General features: G+C 45.0%; 1 protein-coding gene across 1 annotated transcript in view; it reads left to right on the top strand.

Annotated features, from left to right (window-relative positions):
• The window catches only part of LOC124789239 (proton channel OtopLc-like), a 259,793-nt gene extending 247,255 nt beyond the window's left edge, over nucleotides 1–12,538 (top strand). Inside the window, exons 12-13 of the mRNA XM_047256534.1 lie at nucleotides 4,760–4,894; nucleotides 10,843–12,538. Coding sequence (XP_047112490.1) covers nucleotides 4,760–4,894; nucleotides 10,843–11,196 — 489 coding nt within the window. The 3' untranslated portion in view covers nucleotides 11,197–12,538. The remainder of the gene's footprint in view (nucleotides 1–4,759; nucleotides 4,895–10,842) is intronic.
• Nucleotides 12,539–16,906: the final 4,368 nt, after the last annotated feature.

The following is a 16,906-nucleotide window of genomic DNA, read 5'->3' as shown; positions in this document are numbered from 1 at the left end:
TACTATCGGTCGGAGGATGGCATTCACGTATCGTACAGCCGTTACGGCGCCTTCCATAACCTCCAGCTGGGTACGTCGGCCCCACGTGATGCCACCCCAAAACAGCACGGAATCTCCGCCTTACTGCACTCGCTGGACAGTGTGTCTTAAGCGTTGAGCCTGACCAGGTTGCCTCCAAACACGTCTCCGACGATTGTCTGGTTGGAGGCATATGCGACACTCATCAGTGAAGAGGACGTGATGCCAATCCTGAGCGATCCATACGGCATGTACTGGTATTATATGGGCAGCGAACTGTCAGCACCGGTTGAGCCTCATGTGTGGCTGCCTCGTGGGACCAGTCATCTTTCCTCAACACCTCACCGGGGAGGCATACACTATGTGATCAAAACTATCCGGACACCCAAAAAAACATACGTTTTTCATATTAGGTGTATTGTGCTGCCAGGGTCTCCATATCAACGACCTGAATAGTCATTAGCCACCGTGAGAAAGCAGAATGGGGCGCTCCGCGGAACTGACGGACTTCGAGCATGGTCAGCTGATTGGGTGTCACTTTCGTCATACGTCCTTACGCGAGATTTCCACACTCCTAAACATCCCTAGGTCCACTCTCTCTGATATGATAGTGAAGTGGAAACTTGAAGGAACACGCACAACAAAAAAGCGTACAGGCCGACCTAATCTGTTGACTGACAGAGACCGCCAACAGTTCAAGAGGGTCGTAATGTGTAATAGGCACATATCTATCCAGACCATCAGGATGTACTATGACATTTAGGCGGGAGGTGAGGAAACTTGGATTTCATGGTCGAGCGGCTGCTCATAAGACACACATCACGCCGGTAAATGCCAAACGACGCCTCGCTTGGTGTAAGGAGCGAAAACATTGGACCATTGAACAGTGGAAAAACGTTGTGTGGAGTGAAGAATCACGGTACACAATGTGACGATCCGATGGCAGGGAGTGGATATGGCGAATGCCCGGTGAACATCTGCCAGCGTGTGTAGCACCAACAGTAAAATTCGGAGGCGGTGGTGTTATGGTGTTTCATGGAGGGGACTCGCACCCCTTGTTGTTTTGCGTGGCGCTATCTCAGCACAGGCCTACATTGATGTTTTAGGCACCTTCTTGCATCCCACTGTTGAAGAGCAATTTGGGGAGGGTGATTGCATCTTTCAACACGATCGAACACCTGTTCATAATGCACGACCTGTGGCGCAGTGGTTACACGACAATAACATCCCTGTAATGGACTGGCCTGCACAGAGCCCTGACCTGAACCCCATAGAACACCTTTGGGATGTTTTGGAAGGCCGACTTCGTGGCAGGCCTCACCGACCGACATCGATACCTCTCCTCAGTGCAGGACTCCATGAAGAGTGGGCTGCCATTGCCCAAGAAACCTTCCAGCACCTGACTGAACGTACGCCTGCGAGAGTGGAAGCTGTCATCAAGGTTAGGGGTGGTCCAACACCGTACTGAATTCCAGAATTACCGATGGAAGGCGCCACGAACTTGTAACTCATTTTCAGCCAGGTGTCAGGATACTTTTGATCACATAGTGTAGCTGCTGTCTCATTGAGACGAAATGTTACAAATGGGTGAGACTTTGAAAACACGCTATTCTACACAAAGTTCAGTGCATTGTGATATACACTAGCTGACAAAAAGTATCCGGAGACCCCTACGAGACGCTGACTTGCCCATTAGACGTCGCCAAAGGCAGACCCGCCAGTATAAAGGGAAGTGGGAACTATTCTGTTGTAAGTACAGTAGCAGAGATGGGAGAATGCGTCGATCTGGAGAGCTCAGTGACTTCATATACAAGTAACAAATCCACCAGGGACATTACAACCCATCTCGTGCTGCCCACGTTTACTGTCGGTAATATGATTGTGGAGTGGACACGCGAAGGAACTACCACAGCTAACCAAGACCAGACAGACCTGATGTATGGCACTGATGGACAGGAATCGTGAAGAATCGCGGAAGGTAGTTGTAGAGGATCACACGAAATCAGTGGAAGGATTGAGTTTTGAGTTCTAGAGTGTTACCAGCCGTCTAGCCAACACAGTGATTGTGCTCAGGGAGTTAAAAATAATGGGGTACAAAGGTTTAGCAATTCCTTACGAGCCACAGATTTCTGTCGTCAAGGCTGAGCTACGTTTGAGGTGGTGTAAACAGCGACGCAAATAGACTCTGGATGAGCGGAAACGCGTGATTGGGAGTGACGTATCACGCTGTAGCTTACAGTAATCTGACAGAAGGATTTAGATTTGGCGAATGGCCGAAAAACGTTATCACCTATCATCTGTATTTCCAACAGTGAAGTATGGAGGAGGTAGTGTTGCAGAATGGGGTTACTTATCGTGGTTAGGGTATGTTTCTCTTATTGCGCTTAAGAAAACACTACGTGCCGTAGTATGTGAACACAATTTACAGCATTTGTATCGCTTACAGCAGAGGAATTGTTCGGAAACGGTGTCTGCATTAGCATGAGAAAGCACTCCGTCATACGGCAGAATCTGTCAGAGAATTGTTTGTGGACAGTGACACTCCTGAAATGGACTAGTCAGCACAAAGTCCCGGAATGAACACTAAAAAACACCTTTGAGATGAATTAACTTTTCATAACTGGGATTGACTGTCATGTAAAATTTTTTTGAAAGACATCATGTTTACGCCAGTGACTGTTAAACTTTTTATTTCTACTATTGGAACTTCGGCTTTAGGACATTATCAAGTGTAGCTGAAATACAGAATGTCTTGTGTAGGAGCGTGCTGCTCATCAAGGATGTGCGTGAGGTTGTGTGGGGCAATATTAGGACCTTTGCGATATTAATTGTGCTGTATTAAAAACCTACGACGAAATAAACAATCTTTACTAATTTAACATTAAAAGTAGGCAACGTACAAAATTACACTATGTAGAAAATAATACCTACAGTTATGTAAAAGGATGTAAAACCTTCACGTATCTTAACTACGATGTTTTTTTAAAAAACCTATAACGAAATAAGTTATATCCTGTTCCTACACCCTTCTAACATGAAGAGTAGGTTATGTAAGAAATTATAGTATGTTCCATCATTGTAAAACGAGTATACAAGTCCATGCTTGCTACTACAGTCGCTGGACTGCAATGGCTGTTGTGGACTGACAAGACAGCCAGTCCACAGTGACGGGTAACCGAAAGGCACGCGCTTAAACTCACGCAGGCTGGCGTGAGGTCTGAAACAGGATACGTAATGAATGCTATAAAGAAAAGTACGTAGCTGCTGGAATACTTAACTTTAATCCACAATTGGTGAACATTGGTCTTGTTACTGTACATGCTTCATTAGATACATAGCAAAGGATAAATGGCGCCTTGCTAGGTCGTAGCAATTGACTTAGCTGAAGGCTATGCTAACTATCGTCTCGGCAAATGAGAGCGTAATTCTCAGTGAACCTTTCCTAGCAACGTCGGCTGTACGACTGGGGCGAGTGCTAGTAAGTCTCTCTAGACCTGCCGTGTGGCGGCGCTCGGTCTGCAATCACTGACAGTGGCGACACGCGGGTCCGACGTATACTAAAGGACCGCGGCCGATTTAAAGGCTACCACCTAGCAAGTGTGGTGTCTGGCGGTGACACCACAATGGCGCTGTACTCAGAACAAGAATATTATCTGTAATCCGTTTACGCGCCAAAACGGCTACCAGTAGCCTGCAAACAGTCGTTCGCTGCTGTGGTTTAGTGCAAAAGTTACTAGTAATGGTGAAACAAACGTGTATGTACAGTCTGTGCTGTTTTACGATATTTGGACATGTGTGCTCGCACTACTTAGCAGGGTTACGAATATATATAACAGCAAATGACAACGACATGTAAATGTGTCGGTGTGTATAAAGTTCACATGGCTTAAAGCCAAAACATGTAAGTAAACATCCTTACATAGCTGCATTTTTCAAATTGCGTAATCGGCCGAATATCAAAATACACAACGATTTTTGTGAAATATTTTATAAACATTTTCTAATACAGCTGAACTTGATAATGGCCTAAGACTGAAATTGCAATAGTGGAAATAAAATGTTTGACTATCACGGGCGTAAACATGATGTCTTTCAAAAAACTTATGGGATAAGTTAGCACGTTGGCTTTGCTGCAGACACCAGCGTCCAGCGTCACTACCATCTGTGGTTTCTGCTCTTGAGGAAGAATGGGATGCCACCCCTCAACAGACATTCATACACCTCATTGAAGGTGTCCCCAGAATAGTGCAAACCGTCATATAGGCGAAGGGTGGATCCTTCCTTGTTAGTGTCCAGTAATAGATGTCTGGATATTTTTGAACAGATAATGTACGTAATTAGCCACAGAGATTTGTAATTTTCCGCTTTAATGTGGTTGTAGCTGCCTGGAGCATTCCCTTCGAAAATTTACAAATCCCTACCGGGTACTAGCGGCAAATCAAGTATAGAATTCCGAGACAGTTAGTGGAGCGTGCTCAAATGGTCACCAAGTATAAGCTTCACTCGTGACGGGTCAAGTCTTGCTTTGGAAGTATAGTCCACCAGACAGTTACTATCTGTTAGACAGTTTCATTATCGAGTACTATATGCTGTTAATATTTCGTTGTGGATTTTAACCAGGTTTCAGCCAAGTCTAAAAGTAATTGCAGCAAGGCACATTGTTCTTTTGGATACTGTCTTCACTCATAGACGGTTAAGGCACCAAAATATGTCGCTATTGTTTTCCGTTCATGATTGACAGGTTCGCCAACTGAAGTACGACGGCTGTCGCAACCTGGAGCTGGACAACATCCTGCTGGTGGGGGCGCAGACCGGCATGTTCATATACAGCACGTTCACCATCATCGGTGGCCACTTCACCATCGAGAAGAACACGGTGAGTTACGCGTGGCTGCACGAGTACCGTCTATGAATGAAAAGTAGCGGTTCTCACCAGCGTGAATGATGCGAAAAGAGTGATCAGTGAGAAGCGGTTGTGCAACATAGAAAACAGACATCAGGTCACATAGGTGCACATAAGAACTGAATGACATTTTCACTTTGCAGAGGAGTGTGCACTGATATGAAACTTCCTGGCAGATTAAAACTGTGTGCCGGACCGAGACTCGAACTCGGGACCTTTGCCTTTCGCGGGCAAGTGCTCTACCATCTGAGCTTCCCAGGCACGTCTCACGCCCCGTCCTCATTCTGGAAACATCCCCCAGGCTGTGGTTAAGCCATGTCTTCGCAATATCCTTACTTTCAGGAGTGCTAGTTCTGCAAGGTTCGCAGGAGAGCTTCTGTAAAGTTTGGAATGTAGGAGACGAGGTACTGGCAGAAGTAAAGTTGTGAGGACGGGGCGTGAGTCGTGCTTGGGTAGCTCAGTTGGTAGAGCACTTGCTCGCGAAAGGCAAAGGTCCCGAGTTCGAGTCTCGGCCCGGCACACAGTTTTAATCTGCCAGGAAGTTTCACATAAGAACTGTTTGACGGGGTCATGAAATACCTATTTAAAATCGTGACAGACGAAATCCAACTGCAGCTTAATACTCTGCCGATGTTAAAGGAAGATACGTTCGAATATATCGTCTTTATAGCCTTGTATACTCTTTCTTGTTGCTGGTGAAAACGCTTTTTGTAATTTAACCGATTAATCACGTTCGTAAGACACCTATGTAATGTACATATATAGTAGCCTAGATGGCTAACGCATCCATAGAAATTATTCACAAGACACTTCAGACCAACAATATATTAGTTATATGACTCATTAACAAACCAAAAAGTAGGAATTTTTGTTGTGTACGTAAAGTTGATGCAATATTATGCACGATTACCTGTCAACTGAATTTACGATTACGAGACGATAATTACTGCTGGTTCATTTTTACGACAGAACTCAAACTCTGTACTTATACATTCGTATTCGAGAAGCCACCTTGCGGTGTATAGCGTAGGGTACTTCAGGTACACTACCATTCCTGCCATTTCCTATTCCATAAGCTTCCTACGAGCATGAATTTCTCTGCCGTAATCACTTCCCGATTTTTTTTTTTAATTTCTTTTTAAAATTCAGTCTTGATCGCACCACGTATGCTACAAGAACATAGGTGACGAGATTCGGTCATATCACATGACCATCATCAGACCTGTAATTTAATTTAGAAAGTAATAGAAACCTTACTAGATTGACAATAAAATATGCCAAATGTTTATAAGGATAAAATACAATAAGACTTGTTATACCCATGGCATCCTTCGAAGATGGTAGGTGGAGCACTCTTCTCAGCTGCTGTGATGTCAACTGGTGCCAGCAAGTGACGGGCATACTCTTAAATACGAAGATGCTCCGCCTACCTCTTTTCCCTCTACCTCACGTCAACCAATCAGTGTAGAACGGGTTCACATAATCGTCAAAACGTAAAAACAAAGTACAATAATAACATAAAAATAGTTATGTGTATAATATCTCATTACAAGTGTATGTAGTGTCATACCACTCTGCAGTTGATCATTCCATTATTACATATATCACCAGTCGCAAATAAAGTTAATATATGACAGACAGACTGAATCTAGCATAGGTGTATACTTGCAGTCGAGTCACAACTCACATATCGATATGATGCCGCAATGCCAAACGTTCGCAACATCGGTGACTTTGAAACCATTGTGGTAGTACCACAGTAGCCCATAGAGGGCACATCGTCTGTACAGTTATTTTAAAGCTTTTTGATATTTTATACTATATTTAAGTACTTCCATAGTTGTACAGAGTTATTTTATACATAATTATTTTTGTGTTATTATTGTACTTTGTTGGTTCTTTTTTTTTTTTTTTTTTTTTTTTTTTTTTCGTTTTGACGATTATGTGAACCCGTTTTACACTGACTGGTTGACGTGAGGTAAAGGGAGAAGAAACAAATCCAGCAGTACACATCTGAAATTCCTTCGATGTCTTACTTTAAAACAACTTGCTCAGGTCCCAAAACACACGGAACTACTCAAGAATGGATTGCACTATAGTTTCCATGCGCGTTCTCCTTTACACATGGACTACACTTTGCTAAAATTCGCAAAATAAACTTAAGTCGATCATTCGCCTACCCTACTGCAATCCTCACGTGCTCGTTACATTTCATATCGCGTTGTAAAATGACACGTAGATATTTCAACGCCGTGTCTGTGCTGACCGGCGCGATACTAATGCTGTATTCGTACATTACGGAATTGTTTATCCTACTCTCCTTCATTAACTTGCATTTTTCTATTTATAGAGCACAATGCCACTGATTAAACCAACTAGAAATTTTGTCTAAGTCCTCTTGTATCATCCTACAGTCACTCAAGGACGACACCTTCACATACATACAGCATCATCAGCAAACAGGTCTAGACTGCTACTCACAATTCCCCTCATATCATTTATGTATATAAAGTACAAAAACGGTTCTGTGACACTTCCCTGGGGTAGCCGTGCAGTCTGGAGCATCTTGTTGTGGTTCGCGCGGCTCCCCTGTCGGAGTTTCGAGTCCTCCCTCGGGCATGGGTGTGCGTTGTCCTTAGCATAAGTTAGTTTATGTTGGATTAAGTATTGCGTAAGCCTAGGGACCGATGACCTCAACAGTTTGGTCCAACAGTCCTTACCACAAATTTCCAATTTGAGTTTTGGAGTCTATGGAAGTGATATATTGCCAGTATCAATTGTAACAGGATAACCGGAGCGGGTGACGTGGTCGGAGTTGTAGGGCGTGGCTGGGTGGAAGAAGGTGGCTGTTTTCAGCAATCTACCTCTTTATTGTTGGTTCTTCCAATACATTTTCCGGTAGCTCAGCCGAACCGCCCGTGTCGTGGAGGATACGTGCTGATGCACGCAGCCCTGGGGAACGCGACGCCGTGCTCAGTCAGCGGCTGTGCAGGTGGTAGGAGGTTAGCGGCACGAGGCTCGGGCCCGCTTGCCTGCCTCCTGCAGACGCTGCAGCTCGTGACGACGCCAGGAGCCGCCGGTGCAGCATTGGGCAACGCCCTCTACTGGCCGTTCCTCGGGGTTGGTTCAAATGGCTCTGACAAGGGAACCTCCCCATCGCACCCCCCTCAGATTTAGTTATAAGTTGGCACAGTGGATAGGCCTTGATAAACTGAACACAGATCAATTGAGAAAACAGGAAGAAGTTGTGTGGAACTGCGAAAAAATAAGCAAAATATACAAACTGAGTAGTCCATGGGCGACATAGGCAACATCATGGACAACGTGAGCTCAGGAGCGCCGTGGTCCCGTGATAGCGTGAGCAACTGCAGAACGAGAGGTCCTTGGTTCAAGTCTTCCCTCGAGTGAAAATTTTACATTCTTTATTTTTGCATAGTTATTATCTGTCCGTTCGTTCATTGATGTCTCTGTTCACTGTAATAATTTTACTGTCTGTGTTTTGCGACCGCATCGCAAAACCATGCGATTAGTAGACGAAAGGACATGCCTCTCCAATGGGAACCGAAAACATTTGATCGCAAGGTCATAGGGCAACCGATTCCTCCACAGGAAAACACATCTGATATATTCTATACGACACTGGTGACGGCATGTGCGCCACATGACAGGAATATGTTGTCGACCCACCTAACTTGTACACTTGGTGAATGGGTAAAAAGATTCTTCTACCTTACCCGATTTAGGTTTTCTTGTGGATGTGATAATCACTCCCAAGAAAGTGATGAAAACATAAGAGTTTGTCATATAAACTGAAAATAAAAAATTAAACTTTTCACTCGATGGAAGATTTGAACCAAGGACCTTTCGTTCCGCAGCTACTCACGTTACCACGAGACCACGGCGCTCCTGCGGTCCCAGTGTCCTTGATGTTGCCTATCTTCCCATGAACTACTCAGTTTGTATATTTTGCTTATTTTTTCACAGTTCCACACAACTTCTTCCTGTTTTCTCAATTGATCTGTGTTCAGTTTTTCAAAGCATATCCACTGCGCCAACTTATAACTAAATCTGAGGGGGGTGCGATGGGGAGGTTCCCTTGTGAGCACTATGGAACTTAACTTCTGTGGTCATCAGTACCGTAGAACTTAGAACTACTTAAACCTAAGTAACCTAAGGACATCACACACATCCATGCCCGAGGCAGGATTCGAACCTGCGACCACAGCGGTCTCACGGTTCCAGACTGTAGCGCCTAGAACCGCTGGGCCACACCGGCCGGCGGTCCTCGGGGACAGCGTCACAGATGACGACGACGTAACAGCGACCAAACGCCCAGTCGGTCGAACAGAATACCGACGCCCATCTCCGATGCCCTTAATTAGTGCAGACCGCTGCGGAATCCGCCAGTTACGCGGCGGCATGTTTATTAGAATGTTCTCAATGAGTTGGCCGTGCCAGACGCAGCCCGCACCTGCATAATTCTGTTAATGCTGAATTCTGGCTGTTGATGGCTGCCGTGCACGTACACACATACCGACACTCATTGCAAAACTGTGTCACCTGCATAACGCACCGGCCAGCCTCCGACCGATGTCTGCCGTGACGCTGGCGCATCGCGCACTGAAGCACACTAAATCACAATTTCGCACCATATTTCCTAAAAATAACCCCTTGTCCTCTACACACTGGCGATAATAGGCAAAACCTTTGAGTCTCGGAACGAATGAAATGTCTGTCGAGATAATGAAGTCTGTACGGAACGGTCAGAGCCCGAGTCCTACCCGCACTTGGCACTCGGTCAGCAGTTCGGTCTTAGGCGTCTTGTCACGGTTCGCGTGGCTCCCCCTGCCGGAGGTTCGAGTCCTCCCTCGGGCATGTGTATGTATGTATGTGTGTGTGTGTGTGTGTGTGTGTGTGTGTGTGTGTGTGTGTGTGTGTGTGTTGTCCTTAGCATAAGTTAGTTTAAGCTGGATTAAGTAGTGCGTAAGCCTAGGGACAGATGACATCACCAGTTTGGTTCAACAGTCCTTACCACAAATTTCCAATTTGAGTTTTGGAGCCGGCCGGTGTGGCCGAGCGGTTCTAGGCGCTTCAGTCTGGAACCGCGCGACCGCTACGGTCGCAGGTTCGAATCCTGCCTCGGGCATGGATGTGTGTGATGTCCTTAGGTTAGTTAGGATTAAGCAGTTGTGCGTTCTAGAGGACTGATGACCTCAGATGTTAAGTCCCATAGTGCTCAGAGGCAATTGAACATTTTTTTTTGTGTGTGTTTTGGAGTCTATGGAAGCGATATCTTGACAGTATCAAAAAACCATCGAGTCCCGGAACGGATGAAATGTCTATCAAGATTAGCAGTGCTCGAGTCCTACCCGCATTTGGCCAGTTTACTTGTTGTACAAAAAAGAAAAAAATTTTCAAATGTGTGTGAAATCTTATGGGACTTAACTGCTAAGGTCATCAGTCCCTAAGCTTAGACATTACTTCATCTAAATTATCCTCAGGACAAACACACATACCCATGACCGAGCGAGGTGGCGCAGTGGTTAGCACACTGGACTCGCATTCGGCAGGACGACGGTTTAATCCCGCGTCTGGCCATCGTGATTTTGGTTTTCCGTGATTTCCCTACATCGCTCCAGGCAAATGCCGGGATGGTTCCTTTTTAAAGGGCACGGCCGACATCCTTCCCTAAACCAATGAGAGCGATGACCTCGCTGTCTGGTCTCCTTCCCGAAAAAAAACAACCCAACTGCAACACATACCCATGCCCGAGGGAGGACTCGAACCTCCGCCGGGACCAGCCGCACAGTCCATGACCGCAGCGCCTTGGACCGCTCGGCTCGTCCCGCGCGGCTACTTGTTGTACCGCTGTTGCTGTGGTCTGAGCGCCAGCTGAGGCGGAGTTGTGGCTCGGCCCGCAGGTGCTGGTGCTCATCACGGCGCTGGCGTCGCTGGTGCAGACGACGTGCCAGACCATGTTCGTGCTGGACGCATCACGGCGCTCGTGCGCCACGCCGGACCAGATCCGGCGCAAGCCGGGCCGCGAGCTGGTCACCTTCCTGCTGGTCACCAACCTCGCCATGTGGGCCATCAACACGCTGGAGAAGTCGCGCGCCGAGTCGCACCCCATCCAGCTGCACTTCTACGGGCTCTGGGCGTGGACCATCATCACGCACGTGTCCATGCCGCTCGCCATCTTCTACCGCTTCCACTCGACCGTCTGCCTCTGCGAGATCTGGAAGCGCGCCTACAAGATGAAGCCCACCTACATGTAACCACTCCTCCGGCGTCACTTCCTCGCGCAACAGGCTGCCGCCATCTTCACTTCTCACGCGAGGGTGTCGCGGCGCGTGTGACGCTCCTCGGGGACCGATTTGGTGTAGGCCTGTATCTCGTTGGGATGTCACTGCAGCCCCCCTAACAGTATTGTGGGAATACGTGTGTTCTGCTGGACAGTATCAGCATTCATTGCCAGGCCCATAACGACTATAAGCAACTAGTCCCAGTGAAGAATTCGGCTGCTCTCAAGCATCTTCCATATGGCAAAACTAACATCGGAGTGCAATACTGGTACACTCACTTGGCGTACTGCTAGCCACTCCCGCTTTGGCAGCAACTGTATCAGTAGAGAGAGAGACAGCGCATCTTGATTATAATACGGGCCTTACAGGAATTTTCAGGCGTAACTTTTTCTCCACGTCGAGCGGTAATGTATATAAACCTGGTGGATGGATAATAGATCTGCCACGGTTTTTACCTGTCTACGGGGAACGTAAAGCAACTGAGGACTTTTTTAGCTTCTCGGCAACAGCCGCAGAGGGCTACGGCCTCATACGCTACAGCATGAGTTTTGGACGGATTTATGCGACATTTTTCTCTTACCTTACAAGCATATTACCTCATATCTGCAAGTATTCAGTGGGAACAACAGAAAATTATAATTTTTCATACAACCATTTTGAAATATTTTTCGTAGTGACTTGTAACATCATCTTCGTTTTAGACCGTTTTTCATTCGGGTGCTGTTCAGATGTAGCGAACAGTCATCGTGGAGTACGTTAATTATTTTTGACATATTTACGTACTTTAAGGTACTAGTATCCCCTATCTATGATATTCTAAATGCTCATGTGTTCATTGAAATGTTACCTGAAGAAGTGTCAATGCTCACATTTCCTCTATGTTCTATATCAATCATACTCTGTTAGTAAGTAAGTGTTACTTTTTCTAGTACTAGGTGGAACTACAGTGGTCCGTAAAGTATTTCGTGACAAAGCAACTAATCGCCTCCTGAAATGAAAAACTGTGTGAGTGAATTGTGTGAGCAAAGGATTGAATGGCTCAGTGTAAGAAAGCAGAGTTTTTTTCTGCACACGCGAACTTTTGAGAAGAGCACAAATTTTACTATAACAACAATTATGAGCCCTATAAAGCAAAACCGCGTGCCTGTTGATTAATGCATGTCTGTGTGTGCGTGAATGTTGAGATTAGTATCAGAGGCAGTCCTTAGTGTGATTAAGCCTCTCGTGGCTTTCTTTGCTGCTATTTTGAACCCTTCAGTAACTGTGACCGAACTTAGCGAAAACTAAACGTGAGAATAACTGTCTTTTTCGTAAAATAAAAATTCTGTATGTTAAATCGGCAGATAATAATTAATAGTTCATTCTCCGCGGCTTAGCGATGTAAGTGAAAACATGCATTTTACCTACTTAGTATCTGTTGTATACTGCCGAGCTTTGCACATCTTCTCGATCGAGCGAGGTGGCGGAGTCGTTAGCACACTGCACTCGCATTCGGGAGGACGACGGTCCAATCCCGCGTCCAGCCATCCTGATTTAGGTTTTCCGCGATTTCCCTAAATCGTTGCAGGCTAATGCCGGGATGGTTCCTTTGAAAGGGCACGGCCGACTTCCTTCCCGATCCTTTCCTAATCTGATGAGACCAATGACCTCGCTGTTTGGTCTCCTCCCCCCCCCCCCCCCAAAAAAAACCCACCCCAACATCTTCTCGGCGATCCGGTAGATGTTGGAAAGTATATTGCTCATTGTTCTGCATCACACACTCCGAAATGACGAGTATTCTCGTCTTTAACAGTAGTAAGATGGCGGTGATCATGACGACGAGCAAGGGAGGTATTTCCTACAGACTATGAAAGTCCTGACTCAGGAGGTTGTGGGTTTTTATGACACGCACGGGCCTGGCTCCATATCTGGTAAGATAGCGTGAGGACTGTCACAAAGGATCCAGTTCCAATTCCTGGTACCATCAAAAAGATTTCTCCCCCTCGATGTACATATGGAGCGATCTTCATTCACACTTATAGGGACAATAGTGGAACGCTTGAAATATTAGAAGAGGTGCCAGTTTGGAACGCAGACGAAAACGGCAAGGAGAGGAGCTAGCTCACAATCTGAGACTCCAGTACTGTCAGCGGTTGACATGTTAGCCAGAGTAGATAACAGCGGACGGGCGGGAGCTACTGCGAATGAAGTGAGCAATAGTGGCAGGATCTTCTATTTTATTTTTTCCTCTTAATCTCAGTGTAAGCACAACCATTCTGTTTGCGTCCTGAACCTGTAATAGTAGCAGCGGAGGAAGTAATTCGCTGCAATCCGTACTGATTGCGAGAAACAGTAGGTGACATCCTTCCCAGTTTTGAGTTAACCATTACTTAAAAAACAAGGAGGAAGGACCAGATGTGCAGTGAGTTCATGCGTTGGAGTAGCTGTTGTTTGTCTAGGACTTCAGTAGTATTGCCAGATGGTATTTCCAAAAAATAAAAAAATAGGGACTGATGATTTAAAAAATCGGCGGGACAATAACATTCAGTATGGGACTAGCAAAACAAGAGCACGTAAACGTTCAGTCATTAGATATGTTTCCTTATATTATGAACAGTGTTGGTACACTGGTAAAGCTGTATTCAGAAATAATGTTCTGTTCATCAAAAGGCTGGTAACAAAAAAACTCCGACACGCTTCAGCATAAATCAACGAGGAATTTGAACATGAATAATCGTCTCTTAACGTGTATATTCAACATTTAGGCTATGTGCGCAGAGTCAGTAGTTTTGAGGCCACTTAGGATGAACGCACCCGATATAGCAATAAAACAATCAGCAACAAGTTGCTACGCGCGCATGTGCGACGACAAAACCGGTTTTTGATGGTATGTAGTCGCGAAGTTAGTCAGGTATTCTCCCGCTATTACTGTCAAGATGAATCAGCAAACCATGGAATCGCCGGCTTCTGGTGGCCATTGGGCTAAGCCGCCAATACATTGTAGAGGATGTCACAGGTTCGAATGTGGCCTCGCTTATGGATGTGTGTGTTCGCCCTTGTGTCTGCCATGATGCGTAACGTAGTGCGTCAGTACCACGAGTGAGTATTTTTGCTGAAAACTAATTTCCGAAAATCAAGACTGGTGATTAAAGGAAATCAGCTGTAAGCTGTGAAACATCCTACCGCACCTTAGTCTAATTTTGTTACTTGCCGCTTTCGTCGTATTCAAAAACTCGTTTCGGAACTGAATTCTATTGGACCACTTTTAAAGTGAATAACCATTATATTTCGAATTATTAGCAACGCACAAAACTCGGGACATTCGGCATTCGGCGTAAAGCTCAAGCAGGACGTGACACAATACACCTAAAAATCTGGATATCACGCTAAACTCGACAAATTTAGCTACACTAAAATCCCCGTACCTTGACGGTGATTTATGGGGTGCAGCCCAGATTCGAGTAAGGAAATTCGTTTCCTAATATTCGGTTCACACATACAACAAGAAACATACAGGGATGAGTTAACAGGTGTCACAGACTGTACGAGTGCTAGGCGAATGTTCTCTACGACACAGTTTAAAGCCATGTAAGAGCGATTCGCGTAAAAGTTTGGGCTGAGATGCCGTTCTCGATCTCTGAAAGTAATCACTGACGTTTCGTCCCCATTTGTGGGGCTCAGTGGCTCGAGAGCTTTCGATGCAGTTACCGATTTATCTCTGAAGATGACTCCCATGCGGGGGGACGAAACATCATGGACTAGTCTCATAAGTCGACAACAGCTGCTCAGACCGGGAATTATAACTGAAGTAGGTTTACTTTATATTACTTAAGTTTCAGAAAGAAACTGCTTTCAGCAGTACATGACCTTTTCTTTTTATTTACAGGGGCACGACCGGTTTCGTGATATCAAATCACATCTTCAGGTATACATCTACAATATAGGAAACATACAGCCCACATTATGATAAAAGCCGGATAACTATCCTAATAATCTGTAAGCTGTGACAACCAATGTGAAATACTCACCCGTTAGTAAAACATTAAGCCCCTGATACTGGAAGGCGGGTCACTCAACCTTCTCAAAATGAAGTGCTGTCACCTACAACAAACAGGGCATCATAGATCGAATTGATCAGTTGGATAATTGAAATTTTGAAAGCGCGTTTACCTACAACGAAAAGAGCCAAATAAGAAAACAAAAAAGGTGAAAAGTCTCAGCTAGCAACATTGACAATCCATGGTTAAGAAAATTCACTTCACACTAGGAAACGCGGAGATCAACCATCCGATCGACTCATCGTGCAGGCCTATACTGCTGGTCAGATGCTCCTGTTTGTCACTGCCAGTGCACACACAACGGGGAAAATTACAAACATTTTCGCGCGTATCCAAGTATCGTGGGAATGACTGAGGCCCCCCCTTACACAGCACAACGGTACAAACTATAAAATAATTCAGCTTAAAAAACGTTAAAACCAAGTAGACTAGGCGCAAGACCAAAAACCAAGCAGTCAGAAAACTGATTATGTGCTTGAACGGTAATCAGAGTTAGTGTGCGGTAATGTCTTAACTCTACCTGATACTATCTGAGAGATCCATGTCTAGCAGTGGATAATTGTGATTGAAAAAATGGGTAACAAAGCCGAATAGTCGTAAATTAACATCTAATTGTGGCTGTCAACACTGCTACCACATGATTTCGCTTCAGTTCCTGCACCGAGCGTTAGCCGTGGTGGAGCATTGGATCTAGCCATGGAGGTCACTTTCAATCCCTGATAGGATCAAAGATTTTTCTTCGTTCCAGTCCCTCGAGAACGGTCCACTCAGCCTGGTATCAAGCGAATACCGGTGATCTTTCCTGCTCTATACTGCACCTGTAGTTAGGCCAGGACCTTGCGCCACAGATTTTACCTTTCGCCCATAAACCAAGCGAACTACAAAGTGGTAAGTCACTCGGCTTGTATTCGAGAGAGCGGTGCTTCAAATTCCCAGTTTGCACGTCCAGATTTAGTTTTTTTCGTGGTTTCCGTAATTCGCTTAAGGGGGGTAGGACGTCAAACGGGCCAACTTGGAGCAGGAGAGGCATCACAGGACATTTTAATTTCCAGTGTCTATACTTTTACAAACAAATTCATAAAATCACCAGGAAGGATTCATGATTCCCACTCATTGCTGAGGAAGTTCGAAAACATAACAAAATAATTTTTTTTGCGTTTGAAAATTCATCATTTTTTCACTTACTGAGGGCTGGATTTGTTGCTATAGGTACACTTTTCTTCATAAGTTAGAGAGATTCTCCGATGAATTTTGCACAGCATACATACCATACTTACAGGTGCATGAAACTCTAGAATTTATTTAATTTATGAAAAAAACGAATGAGCTGTTGTATTTTAAACTTCATGTTTGGAAAAAAACACAAATTTTGTAGTTAATTACCTCAATTTTAACCACAGTTTCTAATAGATTTGGAAAATTCTAGAGTTTCATACACCTTTAAGTATGGTTTGTATGCTGTGCAAGATTTGTCGAAGAATCTCTCTTATTTATGAAGAAAAGTGTATCTATAGCAACAAATGCTGCCATTAGTAAGTGAAAAAATGATGAAATTTCACATGTAAAAAAATTATTTCGTTATGTTTTACAGCTTCCACTGCTAAGAGTGTGAATTCTGAATCCTTCCTGGTCATGCAGACAAAGTT

Source organism: Schistocerca piceifrons, chromosome 3 (assembly GCF_021461385.2).
Source record: "Schistocerca piceifrons isolate TAMUIC-IGC-003096 chromosome 3, iqSchPice1.1, whole genome shotgun sequence".
NCBI lineage: Eukaryota > Metazoa > Arthropoda > Insecta > Orthoptera > Acrididae > Schistocerca > Schistocerca piceifrons.
Note: the sequence above shows the minus strand (reverse complement) of the source record. Positions and strands in the feature narration are given on the sequence as shown.